This window comes from Triturus cristatus, chromosome 2_2, assembly GCF_964204655.1.
Source record: "Triturus cristatus chromosome 2_2, aTriCri1.1, whole genome shotgun sequence".
In the NCBI taxonomy this organism is placed as follows: domain Eukaryota; kingdom Metazoa; phylum Chordata; class Amphibia; order Caudata; family Salamandridae; genus Triturus; species Triturus cristatus.
This window is the reverse complement of record NC_140582.1, coordinates 558,047,487-558,065,733: the sequence shown is the minus strand read 5'-3', so window position 1 is coordinate 558,065,733 and position 18,247 is coordinate 558,047,487. Positions and strand designations below refer to the sequence as shown.

At 43.4% G+C, this 18,247-nt stretch overlaps 1 protein-coding gene across 4 annotated transcripts in view; it reads left to right on the top strand.

The window, feature by feature from the left end:
* Positions 1 to 18,247, top strand: part of MAP9 (microtubule associated protein 9) — a 276,353-nt gene that overhangs the window by 162,499 nt on the left and 95,607 nt on the right. For 3 of the 4 annotated variants that reach the window (XM_085641709.1, XM_085641710.1, XM_085641707.1), the window contains 2 exons: positions 10,911 to 11,075; positions 14,361 to 14,506. In XM_085641709.1, the coding sequence (XP_085497835.1) occupies positions 10,911 to 11,075; positions 14,361 to 14,506 (311 nt within the window). The remainder of the gene's footprint in view (positions 1 to 10,910; positions 11,076 to 14,360; positions 14,507 to 18,247) is intronic. The other variant, XM_085641708.1, reaches the window with a different exon arrangement.

Below are 18,247 nucleotides of genomic sequence, written 5' to 3'. Positions count from 1 at the left end.
TAGATAGTGGTGACCGCCAACATCACAACGTAATCGGGTAATAACTGTAAATGTAAAAAAGCAGGTCGAAATTGAGTAATACCCCTCGCTTTTAAGAGTGGCAATAGATACTTCTTATGCAAAAAATCATAAAATGTACAGAATAAGACCACCTGTATTAAGGTTTGGGGTGAGCGATTATCACATGGACAGATTAAAAGTGCATGGGGATCATACTGGCCCGGTGAAAAACAGATCATTGCACGGATGGAACCCATGCGAAATTTTGTAAGCAATGATGTTTAACTGCTGTAACCCATTTGCCGTTCTGGTCATCAATACCGCGTCATCAGCATAAAGTAGAGTGGGCACACTGACGGACGTTATCTTTTTTTCAACCATGCAGCTGTTCAATCTATTTATATATAACCGGAACAACATTTTTACCATCACATATCTCTGCCTTACCCCTGTGGTAGGCTAAATGATTGGAATGTCTCTCCGTCCATGCCATATCTAACATAGGCGTTTACGTCCATGTGTAAGCGCTACCGAGATCCATAAATGCAAAAAAAATTGACGCCTGTTTCGCCACTACATATTTCCCTTTTATGAGGTTATGATAACAGAATTGTTTCAGTGTGCCCATCCCCTCCCTAAATCCATATTGGACAGGGCAAATAATGGCGTTTACCTGATCTCATACTCCTACACGCTTTAAAACAATGTGACCTACCACCTTTACAACTGAGTTTAACAGGGAAATCAGTCTATAACACGTGGGGTCCTGCCTGTTCCCCTTTTTAAAAAATGGGACTATAGTAGCAGATTTCCATGACAGCAGTAAACCTGTCTGGGTCACAGCATTAAGTACATTAGTCAGAATTGAAGCCCAGAGGTGAGGTTCTGCCTTATATTAATCCATTGGTATCCCATCTAGACCATGGGCTTTATTGGAAGAACTTTTAATAATTGCTGCATAAACCTACTCATGATCAAACCTGATCTCAAGTGAGTACAGGCCGCCGACATTACCTTTGTCTATGGGCATTTCTGTATCCAGTGCGTACACTTTATGGTAGTGCGCCACCCAGAGATATGTAGAGAGGGAGGAACCAATGTCTTCTTGAGCGGCCATATTGGGCTGCCTTCCATTGACCACGGCCCAAAAACCATTGGAGCCCCTAGTGGTGCAGGTAGACACCAACCATTCCCAAGAGGCTTCTTTGAGCATAGCTTTATGGTTTCCAATAACATATTTGTGCGCTCTTCATGCATCCTTGATGATATCCCAATTGTGGGGTTTGGTGTTAAGGGCGTTGCCAGCCTGCCTGCATGCTTTATTAAACCAGCCCAGTTTTGTACCCCAACATCTCGACATATCCCTCATAATGGAAATTGTTCAAATGCTTCCAAAATTAATACAGGCTATGTTTCGAGGGCTAATAAGGGCTCCATGATAATTCCTACATTAAGACTGACCACAGACTTAGACAGTGTTGGAAATGGAAGGTTGCGCCACTTCATCCTGAGGTCCCCCGTCTTTATTAATTAAGCCAATCAGGCCTGGATCGGAGTTTATGCCCGGACTGGCTTTTACTCCTATCCTAATTTCTATTCGGTTATGGTCGCTGAAGCTGGTTTCATGTACCACCCCTGGGCTAACATAGTCGTCGAGCGACCTTGCAATATAAACATACTCAATAATGGTCCTTTTCCCCCATCCCACAAAGGTGTGTATTTCCCTGGACTCACCGGGGCCCGTGGAAATAAAATTTCTTAAACCAGCCTTCCCAAATGACTCCGATAGCTTGCGACCCCTTAGGTCAAACCCTAAATTGCTAGTCGGACAATCTTCAACCACAAAGGGGCTGCGATTCTTGCCGTTATCTCCTAGCTTAGTGTTAAAATCCCCACCTATTATACTGTTAACATTTTTTAAATAGGCACGAGACGTGGCCAAATGGATGAACACTAATAAACTCAAAATGAATGCGAGCAAAACAGAGGTGTTATTCTTTGGAAATCTCAAACACCCCCCTCCGGACTTGTGGTGGCCAACGGAAATGGGCCCTGCCCCATCTCCCGGAACCCATGCAAAAAATCTAGGAGTAAGATGGGATGAGAATTTGTCTTTCTTGCCGCATATACCACAGCTTACCGCTGGCTGCCTGCACAAACTCAGAAATTTGCGAAAATTTCTGCCCCTGCTACCAGTCGAGTGTCGAAAAACGGTTGTTCACGCAACAATCACATCTCGACTTGACTATTCTAATGGCCTCTTTCTTGGTCTGCCCAAATATGCGGTGCAACGCTTACAGATCGTGCAGAATGCGGCTGCGAGATTGATAAAACGTGTCCCTTTCAGGCAGCATATCTCTCCGCATCTGCACGAGCTGCACTAGTTGCCAGTGGCAAGCAGAATTAAGTTCAAGGTGCTTACCTTGGCTTTCAGAGCACTAAAAGGCACGTGTCCCAACTATCTAAAACTTCGACTTCCCCGTTACCACCAAAAACGAGAGCTGCGCTCAAACTCCTTGCTCAAGCTAACTTCTCCGCGTGCGAGGAAAGCTAGACTTGGAGGCAGGTCCTTCTCTGCCGGCACGGCTAAACTATGGAATACCTTGCCCCCTGCCATCCAATCTGCCACTACAGAAGCTAGCTTTAGGAAGCTCCTAAAAACTTGGCTCTTTATGCAATAATCTTGATCTTCCCCCTGACTACTCGCTCTTGGCTGTAGGACTCGCTAGCGCCGGGACACCTCACCTGAGGTAGCTGTTCGCGCTCTACAAGCATCTGTATTATTATTATTATCTAGCCTCTAGTAGTGATACTGCTTCAAAAAACGCCTCAATCTGACACCCAGGGTCACTAATAGAGTTATAAAAATTCACCAGAAAAAAAATTGAAATCTTTAGAAACAATCACCCATAATATCTGTATCCCATTTGTATTATTCGATTTAATACCTTTAGTCAGTTTTGTAACAGCAGATTCCAATGTGGACAATCATTCAATCAAAGGGGTAGTACTTTGCAGAATCACGTCCTTGAATTTGCCAAGCACTGTGGGCCAGTCCATATTTGTAATACTCGCTGACTCCGGGTAGTCAGGGCTAACCTAGTTTGTTGGTAAGTCAGAAGAAACTTTTGGAACCTCCACTATTTCCGGACGTTTAGCTTGCCGCTTCCTTTTGGGCAAGTCTAAGAAGTTGGCCTGGTATATGCTCCCACTAATTAAAGTGGCACCTTGCACCAGCCCAAATAACCCTTATGGTGATTTAAGAGGTCAAAGATAACCTTAGAAAGCTATCCAAGTGGTAGCTGTGGATAGCAGCCTTCAGGCTAGTCTTGAAGGAATGTTAAGCAGCCTGTTTTACCAGAATGTAACCTTATAGTATTTGTTAAATGAAAGGAGAACCACACAGTAGTTATAAAAATATGTATTTATTAATATAACACTTTCTAGTACGACATAGTATCCCCTACATGGAGAAAGTCACAAAGGACACAATACTTAAGCACAGAAATGACAGTAAATAGCACTAATACACAGTGGGCCCGGGGGGGGGGGGACTAAACCATATACTAAGAAAGTGATATAAGAACCACGACTCAAGTCAAGATGGTGTCAGGAGGACGTAGAATCGCTGGGACCCCAAGGAACCACCCACAGTGAGTAAATAGGGACCCCACGGAGGACGGGTGCAGTATCGGAACACAACTGCGTGCTCTGTACAATTCTATGGGAGAGTCCAGGTAGAACTTTTAGAGTTTAAGGACCCTTTCCAGTGGACTTCAAAGAAACCCCGTGGAAGATAGGAGGTTGGAGAGCCACCTCACCCATAGATACCGAGGTACCCAAGTTACCTATCCCGGAGAAGCAGGGTGCATAGGTCTGAAGTGGCATCGGAAACCGCTGTCGAACCCAATGGAGGACTTCGAAGAAAAGCCGCTGCTGGAAGGAAGAAAAGTGTCTGTTTGTATCTAAAGGTGGATTCTTGTCGAAGTGTACCTGAAAGCAGAGGGGACAGAGTCTGGGTCACTCAGGAGTGACCAGGGGCTAGGTAGACGAACGCCCACCGATGCCGGTTGTTTCAGGTGCATTGATGGAGTTCTTGACTCTGCAGCTAAGTAGACCAGGAGATGTTGAGGATGACCAAGAGCTAGATGCGAGCAGTCCCACGAAGATGTGAAGTACTGAGGGGTCGGTGTCCGGCAGGAACACCAACAAGCCTTGGCAATGGCAACCCACGCAGAAGGTCAAGTATGTGTACAGTTCAGACTAGCAAGGTCCAGGAGGCTCACCTCAGCAAGGGGAGTTAGGACAGGCCATGAGCAACCAGGGAAGCCCAAGAAACGCAAAGTTGACCCTCAAGTGGACCCACAGGCCGGAGGCACAGGAGTCGCAAGAGGACCTTGAGCGATTTCACCAAACAGCAGCCCACGGAGCACTTGTTGCGAAGAGGATGGAGTTCTTGGTGCCAAAGGTTGGGGCTACTCAGAGCCCAATGCACTTGTTCGGGAAACGCCAACAAGCATATGCATTTACAAATGTACGAGGTGCAGAGGAGTTCGGGTATTGCAGCCCCCACTAGGGATTCTGACCTCAAACTTGGTGAGAGGGCATCTCGGACCTTGAGGGACCTAGACACCCACCTCGTGTGTTGCTGAATCCTTTGGAGTCCGTACGAGCTCAGGGTCAGAAGACCGGACAGCAGTGTTGCGGTGTCTGCGAATGCAGGGAGTGACTCCTTCAGTCCAAGGGAGATATCTTCGGTTGTCCTTAATGCTTCAGAGGTCCTGCATGGATCCTGTATGTTGCATGGGCACAGACGATGCTTCAAACTGCGAGGGAGACGATCTCAGGCCCAAACAAAGTCTAGTGAAGTCCAGAGTGTCCAGACGGTGGATGTTCAGTGGTTTCTGGTTCTGAATCTTGTCCACATCGAATCTAAGGTCCTGCAACCAGGTAAGCCCTTATTTATCCACGTAAGAGGGTTGGCAAGATTCAGAGGACCGTCCCTGGGGATGGCCTGGACAGGGGGGAGGTTGCTCCCATGTCCTTTGTCCAGTTTTGCGCTAGAGCGGAAGCCAACAGCTCCCAGGACTGGTTTGAACTGGACTATGCACAGGGACACCAAATGTCCTCCTCATGCTGACTTTCAGTCACTTGCAGGCTCACCCACCTGCCCTGAAACACTAAATCCTGTCTGGGAGGTGGTCACACCTCCCTGTGACAGGATGCCTATTGTTCTGCCTTTCCCTGCTCGAGCTTGGCTCAGCAGCAGGAGGGACAAAATGTCTCTCTGGTCGGCAGCAACCATTTTGTGCTGCCCGGGACAAGAGGCTGGTACTGGGAACACCAAGGACCCCACGATGCTCGCTTCTGAGGGGTGGAATCATACCTCCCACACTGGTCACCGGTGTGGGGGTATGATTCCAACATGTTTGGCACCAAACACGATAGGTTTAGTTTCAGTCGTTTTAGAGTTGGTCATCACGCCGTCTCATAATACCACTCTATATGTCGTAAATGGCTGCTTCACTGACATCCTGGGAGAATGGACTCCGTAGGCTGCAGGGGTGTCCTGCTCATGCAGTGGCACCCTCTCACTTAGAACCCAGCACCCTGCCTTCTGGATTGTTAAGGCCTGCTATAGGGGTGTCATAGGTTTTAAGTGCAGTGACCCTTAGATATAGTAAACATATATCTTAAGTAAGTGGTGCATGTAGTTTCATTTACATGGCCTCTTATGGGTGGCATAATACATGCTTCAGCCCATGGGAGGCCTCTGGGGTTCCTATGCCCTGGGTACATGTGTACCATATACTTGGGACTGAGAAGGGTACCCCAGTATCCAATCTGGAGTGTACCTAAGTACATAACATAACAGTTTAGGGAGAAAGCAGATAGACTTGGGTCCTGATTAGAAGGATCCCAGTCAGACTAGTCAAAAACAGTATCACATTTAGCAAAACGTGGAGGTAACCATAAGAAGCAGATCCTACTTTGCTACAGCAAGGGTGAGCAGATGCTATTGTTTGGAGTTTCCAATATGGCACTGTCTTGGGGGTGATCCACTAAATAGACGCTGGGGAGGTTTTGGTTGCTCTGCACCACTGGATGAACTAGAGGGGCAGACTGTCGAGCATCCGTTATTGTGGCCCCTAATAATAGTTGCAGCCCCCCCCACCTCCATCGATAATCTAAGTTCAGTGGTATTAACCCCTACTGCTCGGGCCAGGAAAGAATCCAAAGTGGTGCTGTTTTGAGCCAGATCTAGCATCCAATACATCCAGCAAACCTGAAAAAAAAAAAGTATGGGATATTAAATAAATAAATGTTGTATTGGGACTTACCCACTCGTTCGGCTAGCTTCACCGGTGAACAAGGGGGGATCCAGGCCACCCTCCTCCAGGTGATGATGGGCTAAGACCGGCCCGGTCTTTGCTTGGGCACGTCCCGCGCTGAGTGAGCCCCAGGAAGCTTAAATGCGCACCTCCGGGCATGGGAGTATGTTGACGGCGTCTGCTGCTAGGGCTTGTGGTCCTGCCCCCATCTTCTCTCAAACACCGGACGTCCCGTGCTGCGGGAGCCCCAAGTAGCTTAAATGCGCGCCTCGGGGCTCGGGAGTACGATGGCAGCATCTGCCGCGTCTTCTGCTGGGGCTTGTGGTCCTGCCCCCACCTCCTCTCAAACACCGAGCTTGATGACTGACAATATTTAATTATGTAAATTGATGAAAGATATCAATCCTGAAGAACTGTTGTTAAAGGTAAGTATTTTTTTCATCCTGTTGTGTCAAACTATTATATTGAAATTCTACCTCCCGTGTCAGAACATGGAAACCTACTGCCACATGACAAGAATGTCTATGACATGCTCTAACGATGCAGCCATCAACAATGAAAAGTGTTTCCAAAATAAGGATATTAACCGGACTAGACTACTGCAAATCAAATTAATTTATTAGGATGGTATCTTGCTATATATGTGAAATCAGGCATCCATTTGTCCTCAAGTGTTGGACAGGAATACTAATATACACACGCACCACATAATGTTGCCTAATCCGGGATAAGTATATGTGGCAACTTCTTTTAAATATCTGGAGCAGAAGATTTGTCAGAAGATACAAACACTCATAAAATGAAATGTGCTAGATAAGACCCTGAACTAAGGTATGCTATAAAAACACGAATAAAAATCCCTTCAGCTTCAGTTGAAGGCGCATTATGCAAATCGAAGAGCAACTGAAATTAACAGATATGGTTAGCTATGGAACCTTAAGTCTACCAATGCGCTGGCGATTACTTGACCAATGACATTATCAGTGATACCACTAAAGCGAAACATAGTTATTTTTTTACATTTGTATTCTGCAGGTTGAAAAAACAACAGTCTCTATATATAAACTCTGTGAGCACATCTATCTGCTGACAGTGTTTCTGTAGACTTATAACTATGTTGTGTTTATTGTTTTGTATACTATTTGAGTGTAATTGCAGCAGCCTTTTGTATGTGTGAATCCTCTGTAAAACCTACTTGCTGACAGTAGTACTGCAGCCTCATATTTTCATGTAATGTCTATGAGAAGTTGTATTTGCTATACGTAGAATGGCATCATCCGTACTCCTCCATGTAATTTCTGTGTAAGCATTTAGTTACTCACAGGGGTAATGCATGTCCACAAATACACAGCAAACATGATTTTTGAGTGTAATTTCAGCACGTTCCTCTACATATAATGTCTGTGAGTGAAGGTTTTTAAGGGAATTTTATCTTTACTCATGACGTATGAGCGTTTGTGACCTCAGTAGCCAGATCTAACTTGCCTTCAAATACCCTTTTTTATTGAAAATATATAAAGTTCCCGGAATCCTTATATAGAACATGCTAAGCATTTATTATATTTTTGACACTTACCTACATCTCATTTCATAGATCACAAAATATCCTCCTTCGAAACCATACCCCTGCATTCTAACAGTACCTCTTCTCCTTCAGCCTTTGTACTCATGCCATCAACTTTTTGCATGAACTCACATAGCACCCACTAATAATCGCATCTAAATCCTATTACTTTAATCTATCACAAAGAAACTGAAGTAAATTAGTGGAATGGTTTCCATCACAGCGCAAGACTAATTCAAATAACCACTGACTTCTGAATTAACCACTAACCTTTGATTTTGTAGTAGAGTGGCATTCTAAATGTCTTTAGAGGCCTCATCTTGGGTAGTGAGTTTTGTATAAATGCAAGTGCAATACAATACAACAAAAGACAACTGTAGGTTGACTCCCTTGTCCACTGGCCTTACCTGTGATGAAAAAGTTTAGCATTTTCGAGAATATGGTTCCTTAAACAGTGGTTGGATGTGCCTTCCTCCTGAAGATAAAAGGGACCGTTTGAAAGAGAGAATCATGGGACCCAACTCCTTCTCCAGCCTTTCTGAGATTGCAGTTTTTGCTCTTCATCATTTCATTCATCAAATGTACGTGGATGTGGTTGTCATGAGCTTACATTTGGAAGTATGCCAGGTTCTGCCCTAACACATATATTGTATATACCCAAAACAAGGTTATATGATATCCTAGTACAGAATGGGACCGGGAGTCATTAAATATGAATATTTTTATGGGAACAGAGGTACTTATCAAGTCAAATACAGAGAACAATGTAGTCTACATAATTGTGAAATTAAAAAAATAAAATGCAGACAAAGAATATTTGCCATATATGAGTAAATTCTTATGGATATATTTATTCCATTATCATGATTCTCAATTTTGTAATCAAATCACCTAGAATTTGGTAAAAGTGCTCGGTATTATTATTTGGTACTCAATGTGATAAAATCATTCCAGTGCCTAATACAAAGTGGTTTCCATTATGGTCATACCTAAATCAAAAGAATGAATCAATATGTGACTGGTTAGGTATTGTTTATGAGTTTCAATCCACTAACAATGCAGCATCATCATCAGGACTTGGCAGTAATAAAAAAACACAGGTGTGGAATCAAAGGTTCTTTAAGCTGTGAATACAGAGAGTAAAAGTAGGAATTAGGATAGAACAATAATCTATGGAAGCACACATATGTACTTAGTGGTAAAGGTAAAAGTCATTCCATTCACTCACTTTCAGGAGCCTCTGATAGGCCTAATTAGGAAAATAGGAAAATGTTAAAAGTGGATAGAGTAGATTCCAATTTTAAGTGAGGTAGTATATACAATTCTACTCACCCAAGGAAAAATCCGTAATGAGATTAAGGGAATGAGGTGAACCAACCGGGATAGGACAGGAATTTCTATAGGTAAATCCATGAAAATTAAATCTAGTGTAGGAGCAGGCCTCATGGCAGAAAAATAGATGGCCCAGAAACCATCTGAAATCAGGGAAGAATTTGAGTAAGAAGTACTGCAACATTGGAGTGGGCTGTCGTGCAGTGAGGCCCATCGCCTGTGGGAAAGATCCCTCGATTAATGGAAGACACGTCCATACTGGAATTACAGAGATGGTCGTGACCCCCAGGAAGGTGATATGAAGCAGCTGGGGAAAGTAACTGCCAGGAAGTGCACAGCAGGATTGCTGGAGTCCATCAGAAATAAGACTGTGTTTTGGTTGAAAACTAGAACGGGAGTGGGTGGAGGCCATCTTGAGTGAAGAAATGCAGATGACTAAATTGGGGGAACCAATTGTGGAAGGGTATAGTATTACTACTTGTGGAACTAGGAGATGTGAGGTTAAAAAATTTACTGAAAGAAAGAATTATTGAATTCAATTATTCTATAGAATGGGCCATGTTTGGCAACAACAAAGTTTAATTGTAATTACACCAAACAATTAAACAAGTGAAATAAACTTATAAACATAATGCACACAACAGACGATAAATACTTGTGAGAATTGTTCAATCTTCTGCTGTGATAGTATTGACTGACCATGGAAGATTGTCCAAAAGTCAATTTTTCAAGAAATGCAAATCCTCCATACTGTTCAAACCTATGTTTACAGTGTGGCGAAGTGGAGACCAGCTAATTCTATGTCTTGTTGCCTCAGATCTTCCTTGGTGTGGGGTTTTTCCTCATAATGTGTAAGCTGAGACACAATGTGAACCTTGCATCCTGCCCCTTTGTTGGCAAAGGCACCTTCACCACTAAGCATGAGTATTCTTCCATAGATTATTGTCTCTTCTATCTCATACTAATTTCTTCCTTTTCTCTGTGTATTTACATCTTATGGAATCTCTGATTTCTGTTACAGGCATATTTTGATTTCTCTCCAGTCCTAAGCATGCTCCCACATTCTAGGATATCAAAATGTGATCAAGTATACCTTACAAACAACATATTGACTAATTCTGTTTTTATGTTTGGTCGTACTGGAAACCACTTTGTTATACACTGGATTGACTTGGACAATGTGTACCATGTGTGAGCACCGAGCTCTTTCACCAATTTTAAGTGATTTGATTACAAATGAAAATTAGGAGTATGAATTAAATTTATCTTTTATAACATCATCATATATGTCATATTCTTTAACTGCATATTCTTTTTTAATTGCAATATTATTATGGACTTGCTTGTTCTCTCTATTTGAAACTATATGGACCACTTTTCTCTCACAAATTGCTAACATATGTATTATGCTCACTTGTAGGTTTTGAATGCCATCACAAAGAGGGAGGATTATTGTTTTACTCCTCAGGCCAATTCCATCAGCCCAATTAATTATTTATGCTTCCTGTTGAGGTGAAGAGAACTGATCTTGTCACAGAAACCTCTGCCCAATATTTTGTTTGTTCAAGAGCATTTTGTGACTGCCATTGTAATAGGATGCAGAGAGATTTATTGAAACCGGTGCTATAATCTACCATGAAGTATCTGTTATTAATTTTTAAATTGGTGTGTATTGTTAACAGGAGGGGGGTGCTAAAAAAGAAGAAGCAAGTGCATCCTTTCAAGCCTGGAAGGCAGTAAAAACCAAGGAACTTAAGAAAAACTTAATGAAACTGAAAGAAGAGGAGGAGAAGAAACAAAAAGAATTTGAGCAAATGGCAGAGAAAAAAGAAGAATCAAAAAAGGCAGTGAGAAATATATTTTCTTTACTATTAAGAGCATGCATCTTTATTTTAATTCAAACAAGAATGTTGCATTTTAGAATGCTTGCATGTTTGCTGTGTAACGTGAAGCAAGTCACTAAACACAGCAAATGTAGATGTCCTACAATTCAGAATACAAATTCAACCACAAATGTAGTGACGGTCTTCTTGCAACTTTATCTTGTTCTACACTGTATCCTTTCATCATAGGATCAATTAAAATCTACAGTGCTATCCTTAAGTAGCTGGGCGCTGATAGGAAAACTTCATCAATCTTGTGCGCTCTGTGCTCCATTAATGTTCCTTCAGGAACAACGTTATAACGTTATATAATACCAACATCACAGTTAAACTGAAAGGTTCAAGTAATGCCAACGTTTGTAGAAATGCAATTTTTTTTATTGTTGGACTACTTATTACTACTTTCGTTTGTGGTGTGTAGATTTCATTGTTTCTTCTGAGTATTGTGGACAACTATAGTTCCTACAATATTGAAACTTTCATTGCTATTTATTTGCTTATTTGTATCTTGTACCATTCTCAATGACAACATTCCTTGATCATTTTTACAAATTACTTATTTAAGCAGACACCAGAAATCCAAAATTATCTTACAGATGATAGCCCTGGAATCTTGAGATCTTGCCTAAGTGAAGCAGATTTCCTGCATTTGCCTTGGTTTCACATACCTTGAATTTACTCCAGTTTAACTAGGATGACACAGTTCAAGTCCAAAATATTATTTGAGCAGGACTGTGTACCTAAAAATGTGATGCTAATTTAAAGTTCATAAAAATCTTCAAAGAATCTTCTTAAAGGCTTGTTTCAGCTGACTGGATTTCAGGTTTTTCCAAAGATTCTCCCAACTGGAACTCCCATCGAAATGGCTCTGGAGCCTTTCATGCACACCTCTGTTATATATTTACAAATAAAGTTTAAATAAGATTGCGAATATTTGTCCAGGGCAACTCCAAGGGTTGCACAAGCACCCACTTGGATAGTGTTTTATTTAGATTTAAAAACTACAGATGTTTTATTCCGTTAAATTTACTCCTGTTACTACTGCTCACTTACCATTGCTGGTTCACCTTTGACTGCAGCAATGTTTCCAGCCTGCTGGTAATATTCAGAACTTAAGTTCTGAGCGAAGGTAAAATAAGGTATATTGTTAATCTTCCTTAGAAGTGTGAAACAATTAAATGGTCTGAGCCACATGAAAAGACAGCATCATACGTTTAATTGCCTTCACTTTGGTAATGAAAACACATCTAGGTTACTGTTTTCAATCAATTGTAACCGCTTTCATCAACATTTCTTCTTCATCACTATTTAGCCCCCTTGCTCTGTTAACAGATTAGTCCTGGGAGTTAGATAAGCCAGTCAGGGTTTGCATACAACCAACATTCACGTTTGTATGAGTCCAGATGGCACGAGCAAGGTAAAAAGAATGGTATAGGGAGCATATAGGAGAAAGGAGTGGGTATTGTTTCACTTTCTGATGTGCTGATGCGTTCAAGCCCTTTCTTGTAACAATCCCTGCACATGGATGTTGGAAGTCATCAGTGTTGTTGTCACCAGTGGATTTGTTTATGCTCAAATAAAAGATCTAAGACCTCAAATTGCTTCTTCAGAAACATACCATAGCCAATCTTTTACTCTTCACCTGGCTCATAACCAAGTCTCAGTTAAAATAATTGGGTGTCGCCCCATATGAAAGAGGTTGTCACTTTCCTCTGAAGTGTTATCTTTCAAAGCTTTTAAAGATATTAGCAGCCACTATCTGGGAGGTTTGAGGCACAGCTTTGAAATCTGTTGTAAGGGTTATGGACCTGGGAATGATCCCTTGCTGGAAAATGAAATGTTAATCTTAATGAAGGTGCTCCAGTGAGCACATCCTCCCTTGATTCATTACCGTTCCTCTCATTGGTTACTAATTAAAGTTTGGTTGCACAGCTAATGCAGAAAAAATACCTACGATAAGCTTGTTCCTAAGACTGACCCTTCATTGGCAAAAGAACCCTACCCACGGTTGAAATACAATTTTAAGAGGAGCAGGACATGGAGAAGCAAACTAGCTGATGTTGGTCTTGCTTATATTACATTCTTTCAAATAATTCTGAGCAGAGCGGAGTTCATTCTGATAAAATCAAAATATGATGTTCAAGTTGGGCATCTTAATATTCAGTTTTTGCAATGCATAACCAGAAGTTAATTACTGTTGAGAAACTGCAACATCTAGCAATTGGCGCAGTCTTTACATTGAGAGGGGTAAACATATATTTAATAAGGCACAGCCAAAGCAAGCAGTAGTGGATAGAAAAATGAATAGAAAAAAAAATTCTGTTTCCCCAAACATGTTAACAATGGGTGTCCGACAGTGCTGTACAACTACTATGTGTTAGGTATCTGTAACTGCACCCTCACGTAGATTATTTTCCCTGCAGAATGTGACAAAAAAATTCACCACTGCTATTAAAAAACGGGAAGCATCTAAAACTCTCATTGGTGGTCTACTCTAAAATTGAGAATCCTGTTCCAGGGCCAAATACACAGAGGTTATTGTGTTAATATTTTGGCAAGCATTTGCACAATCCATATTAAAAACATTAACAATGTATAATGTTATGCTTTAGGCACTGTTTCTTCACAATCACACTTCCTGGGCATTTCTCTGTGCCTACCTTGTCAGCTTCTCTCCCAACTGTTCCCTACTCCTTCCCTGCAAGGAAGGCTGTCCATGTATCCTGTAATATATTTCCCTGATCCTTTTAGAAGATTTGACCTAGTCCTGACCGATTTCTTAATTTCCAGGGGTACGTTGTGTCTACTAATTAGGAAAAATTGCAATTTGGCCTGAAATCACTTGCAGACTTAGAGCAGAAAATACAAGTTGCCAAACAACTTTCCAAATTGGCTAGCTACTTTTTAGACAGAATTGAGAGTGGAGTCTACACTAAACATTTCTCAGAAAAAAACTATGTATTGGTTAGATGAAGCAGTAGCTCGAGCAAAATGTAGGGTACAATGAACATTTAAGTCGTGTGCCAAGCTGGGCATCTTTTTCATGTCCAATAAGCATTACTTGCTCAACGAAAGCTTGTAATGCATGAAGGTTCCATTGCAGGCAGCAAACAGTCACATGCATTGTTATTTTACAAGTAGTCAATGGAAACCTTTGTATTACATTTTATTAAGATAGGCCATGGGAGGTACTGACACAAAATATTTTCTCACCTTGAGGCACTTACAGAAACATGTTTTTGGTATTAGGCTTTTGAAAAATGGAAAGAAGATAAAGAAGAGCACCTGAAAGAGAAGATTCGTAAAGAAAAGCAAGCTGAAATGGCAAAGAAAAGAAAAGAGGAGCAGGCTGTTGCTGAAAAGAAAGAGGAGAGTAAAATGGCCTTTTCCAAATGGTATGGGCATGCAGTTTTGTTGTGTTATTTGCAAATGGGTTGTACATTCCTAAGAGTCATTATCTGTGATGGATTGATATGAACTTTTAGCATTTGACCAACAATAACTTGTCTTTTTTAAACAGCACATGTTGCAAGAGATATCCCTATTTGTTATACTCTTGTGACTGACCGGTTTCAACATTATTATCAGTAATGCTAGTTAAGATTCAGAGTTGGATTTTTAGTTTTAGTTTCCTTAAGAATACATTTCTTTGTTTTGCAGTGCTGCAATTACAATATATACACAGTAAAAAAAAAATCATACTAGTTGATAAAAAGAATGACACGTTAACAGTTTCTGAAAATTTAGATTTAGGGCCTGATTACCAGTTTGCTGGTCCTGGAGTGGGCCCCCATACCAGCACCCCACTCCAGGGTGGTCAAACTCGACCATCGTCTGCCAGATAATGAGTAATTTCATTGTCTGGTGACGGGGGCATGGCGGCCCAGCGGCGGTGCAGTTTAAAGGCGCATAGTGAGCCTTATAACTGCACTGCTGCGGGACTGCCAATGGACTTTCCTGCTCGCCATGGACTGGGCAGTCCATGCCGTGCAGGAACAGGGATGCATTCACACGGGGGGCACAACATGTGCCCCCCTACATGCACCTCCATACAGAAGGGCAACAGGGGGCCCTGTAAGGCCCCCTTGGTTTCCCCACCGCCAGCCCTTTTGTGGCAGGCTCACCCCCATGAAATGGCTGGCATTGGAGAAACTCATAATATGCATAGTGGTACTGCAGTAGCACTACCATGCATATTGCGCTCCCAGACTGCTGGCCACCACCGGGGATCCCCGATCCCTGGCAGTTGCGGTGGTTCCAAAATGCTCCAACCGCTGTACTCTTAATACGGCGGTAGGACCCCTGGTGCGACGGTCTCTGACCGCCACCACACCTCCACCACGGGTTTGGCAGTCAAGTGGACTGCCAAACTCGTAATCAGGCCCTGAGTAATATTGTTTCTCATGGAACAGATCTTCCTCGCATTCATAATTTAAAAAAATATTAGCAGTCACTAGCTAGGAGGTTTGAGACACAGCTTTGAAATCTATTGTAAAGGTTATTGTAGGAGAGTAGGATCTGCACTTATGTTGCCCCCACTTTTTTTCAGATGTGTACACTGGTTTCTGGCTATAGTCAGGCTGGGTCCCTGCTAATCAGGGCTCCAGTCTCTCTGTTCTCTCTAAACGACTTGGTGTGCATATTAGATGCACTAGTGATTGGATACTGTGGTACCTTATGAGCCCCTAGTAAATGGTACCTTAGGTACCTAGGGCATAGGTACTTCACAGGCCTACCAGGGGATGCAGCATGTATTATGCCACCCCTGGGAAGCAGACTCAATCTGACACAACAGGCCTGCTACTGCAGCCTGTGTGAGGTAGTGTTAGCACTCCTCACAGAGATGTAGGTTTCTATATCTCACCATACACACACATATAAACATCAGCCACCCCTATGGCAGGCCCTGTCAATCCTGAGGGCAGGGTGCGTGGTTTACAATGTGAGGGGATACCTCTGCCTGAGCAGGGTCCCTCTGCAGCTACCAGAGTCTATTCCCTATGGCTGTTTGTGGATGCGGTTAAACCATATACTCTTAAGTGCATTAAAATGCTAACTTTGGAATGACTGCATCAAAACATGTCGTGTTAGGTGTCAAACAACTTGGAATCATACCCCCACATCAGTCCATGATGTGGGAGCATGATCCCACCCTTCTAGAGGGGACGACTTGTAAAACTATAGAAATCCTATAGAGCCCTGGCATCACAAAATGGATGCCACCAGCACAGACACTGGGCTGCCCTCCTGCTGCTGACTGAAACTCGCAGTGGAGGAAGCCCAACAAAAGGCATCCTGTCACAGGGCGGTGTCACCACCTTCCAGACAGGATTTAGTGTATTGGGGCTGGGTGGGTGCACTCCTAGAGTGCTTTGAAGTCCTGCACTGGGGGAGCAGTAGGCTCCTCTGTGCATATGCCAGCTCAAACCGGTTCAGGGGCTACCTGCCCCTGCTCTGGCGCGAAACTGGACAACAAAGGGAAGTGGGTGTAACCACCCCCTACCCTGACCCTCCTAGAGGAGTGGTCATAGAGCTAGTCCCTCCCCTATCTTCACTATAAGATAGCAAGCATTGCCATTGCCATTCAGATAACCCTGGACGACACTCTACAAAGAAGAATCCTGGCCCTTCGACGTTCCACTACCTTTGGAAGACAGACGAATCTCCCTTGGAGTCAAGGAGTGACTCCCCTGCTTGGCAGGCACCAAAAACCTTAATCAACTGTTGCAAACTTTCCCGCTCCCGCCGGAGTTCGAAGTCCCTGCTGCTCCGGAAGTGGACTTCCTGACTTCTCGACAGCCATTGTGAGTCCCCAGCGAAGCTGTGGCGAGTGGACCCCACGAGTGACGAGGAACAGCAATACCCGGGGACCGTGCACTATTGTCGAGTGCAAACCCTAAACAACGTTCAACGAACTTGTGCATTGGACCATTCGTGGCCCAAGCCTCCAGCAGGTCTTGCACCAAAAATCAGCGGCCTACCCCGTCCTGAGTGACCGTGGGCTCCTGTGAAGCATTTCCTGAGGAGGCGTCTTCGCGATCACTTGCCCGTTGGCTAGTGGGTCCCCCGAAGACTTTCTCATTGACTCAAAGGGCTCCACTGGTTGCTCCAGGCCTGACCTCACTTACCCTTGCTGGGTGAGTCCCTCAGACCTTGCTGGTTTGCGCCATCGACTTTCTTCAGTCTACACGAGACTTGCAGTGGCCAAGGCTTGTTGGCTCCAATCCGGTTGCCGACACCGCCATCAGCCGCAGACGTCGTGGGACACTCCAAATCCAGCTGCTGGTCATCGTCGAACTCTCCTGGACCTCGTGAGCGAAGAGTCAAAACACCATCGACGACCTGAAATCACCCGACATCCGTGGTCATCCATCTTCCTGGCCACCGGTCACTGGCAAGTGACTTTGAACACTGTCCCTTCAATTTTGAGGTCTTCTCCATCTTAAATCCAGGCTTGGATTCCACCGGACACTTCTTCAGTCGACGCAAGCAGCAAGTCTTCTTTGGTCTCCATAGAAAACAGCGACGCGACCCGACACCAAAAGACACCTATGCACCCGGCTTCCCTGGGTGAGGTAACTCGTGCACTCCGCTGCCCTAGTGTGTGTTGGCCCTCGAAGTACTTACCTTGTAAGTGGCTTGCTTGTAGTCTTCCTCAAAGTACCCTAGAACTTTAAAAATCAAACCGCGACTTGCACCATTATAATCAATATGGAACCCGCTGCTGTGTTCACACACTGCACGCGTCTCCCGTGGGCCTGTTACTTACCTGCTAACACTGCAGTAGTGAAGCCCCAGCGATTCCCCAGACCCTAGGCCTTGTCATTTTGCAAGTCGACATCCTTATACCATTTTTTTAGTATATGGTCTGGTACGCCCCTCGGGCTCCAGCCATATTTGTGCTTAATTTATTGTGAAACATTGACATTTGAATGTGTACCTGGTCTCTAATCTCATAAAGAGATTAGTAGAGTGTGTCTAGTAATAAATACATATATATTTGATATATATACCTGTGTGGTGTCCTTTCATTTGGTAATTCAAGAGATTATAAGGTAAAACAAGCTGCTTTACATTCCTCGGAGACTTAGCCTGAAGGCTGCTCTCCACAGCTACCACTAGGATAGCTTTCTTTA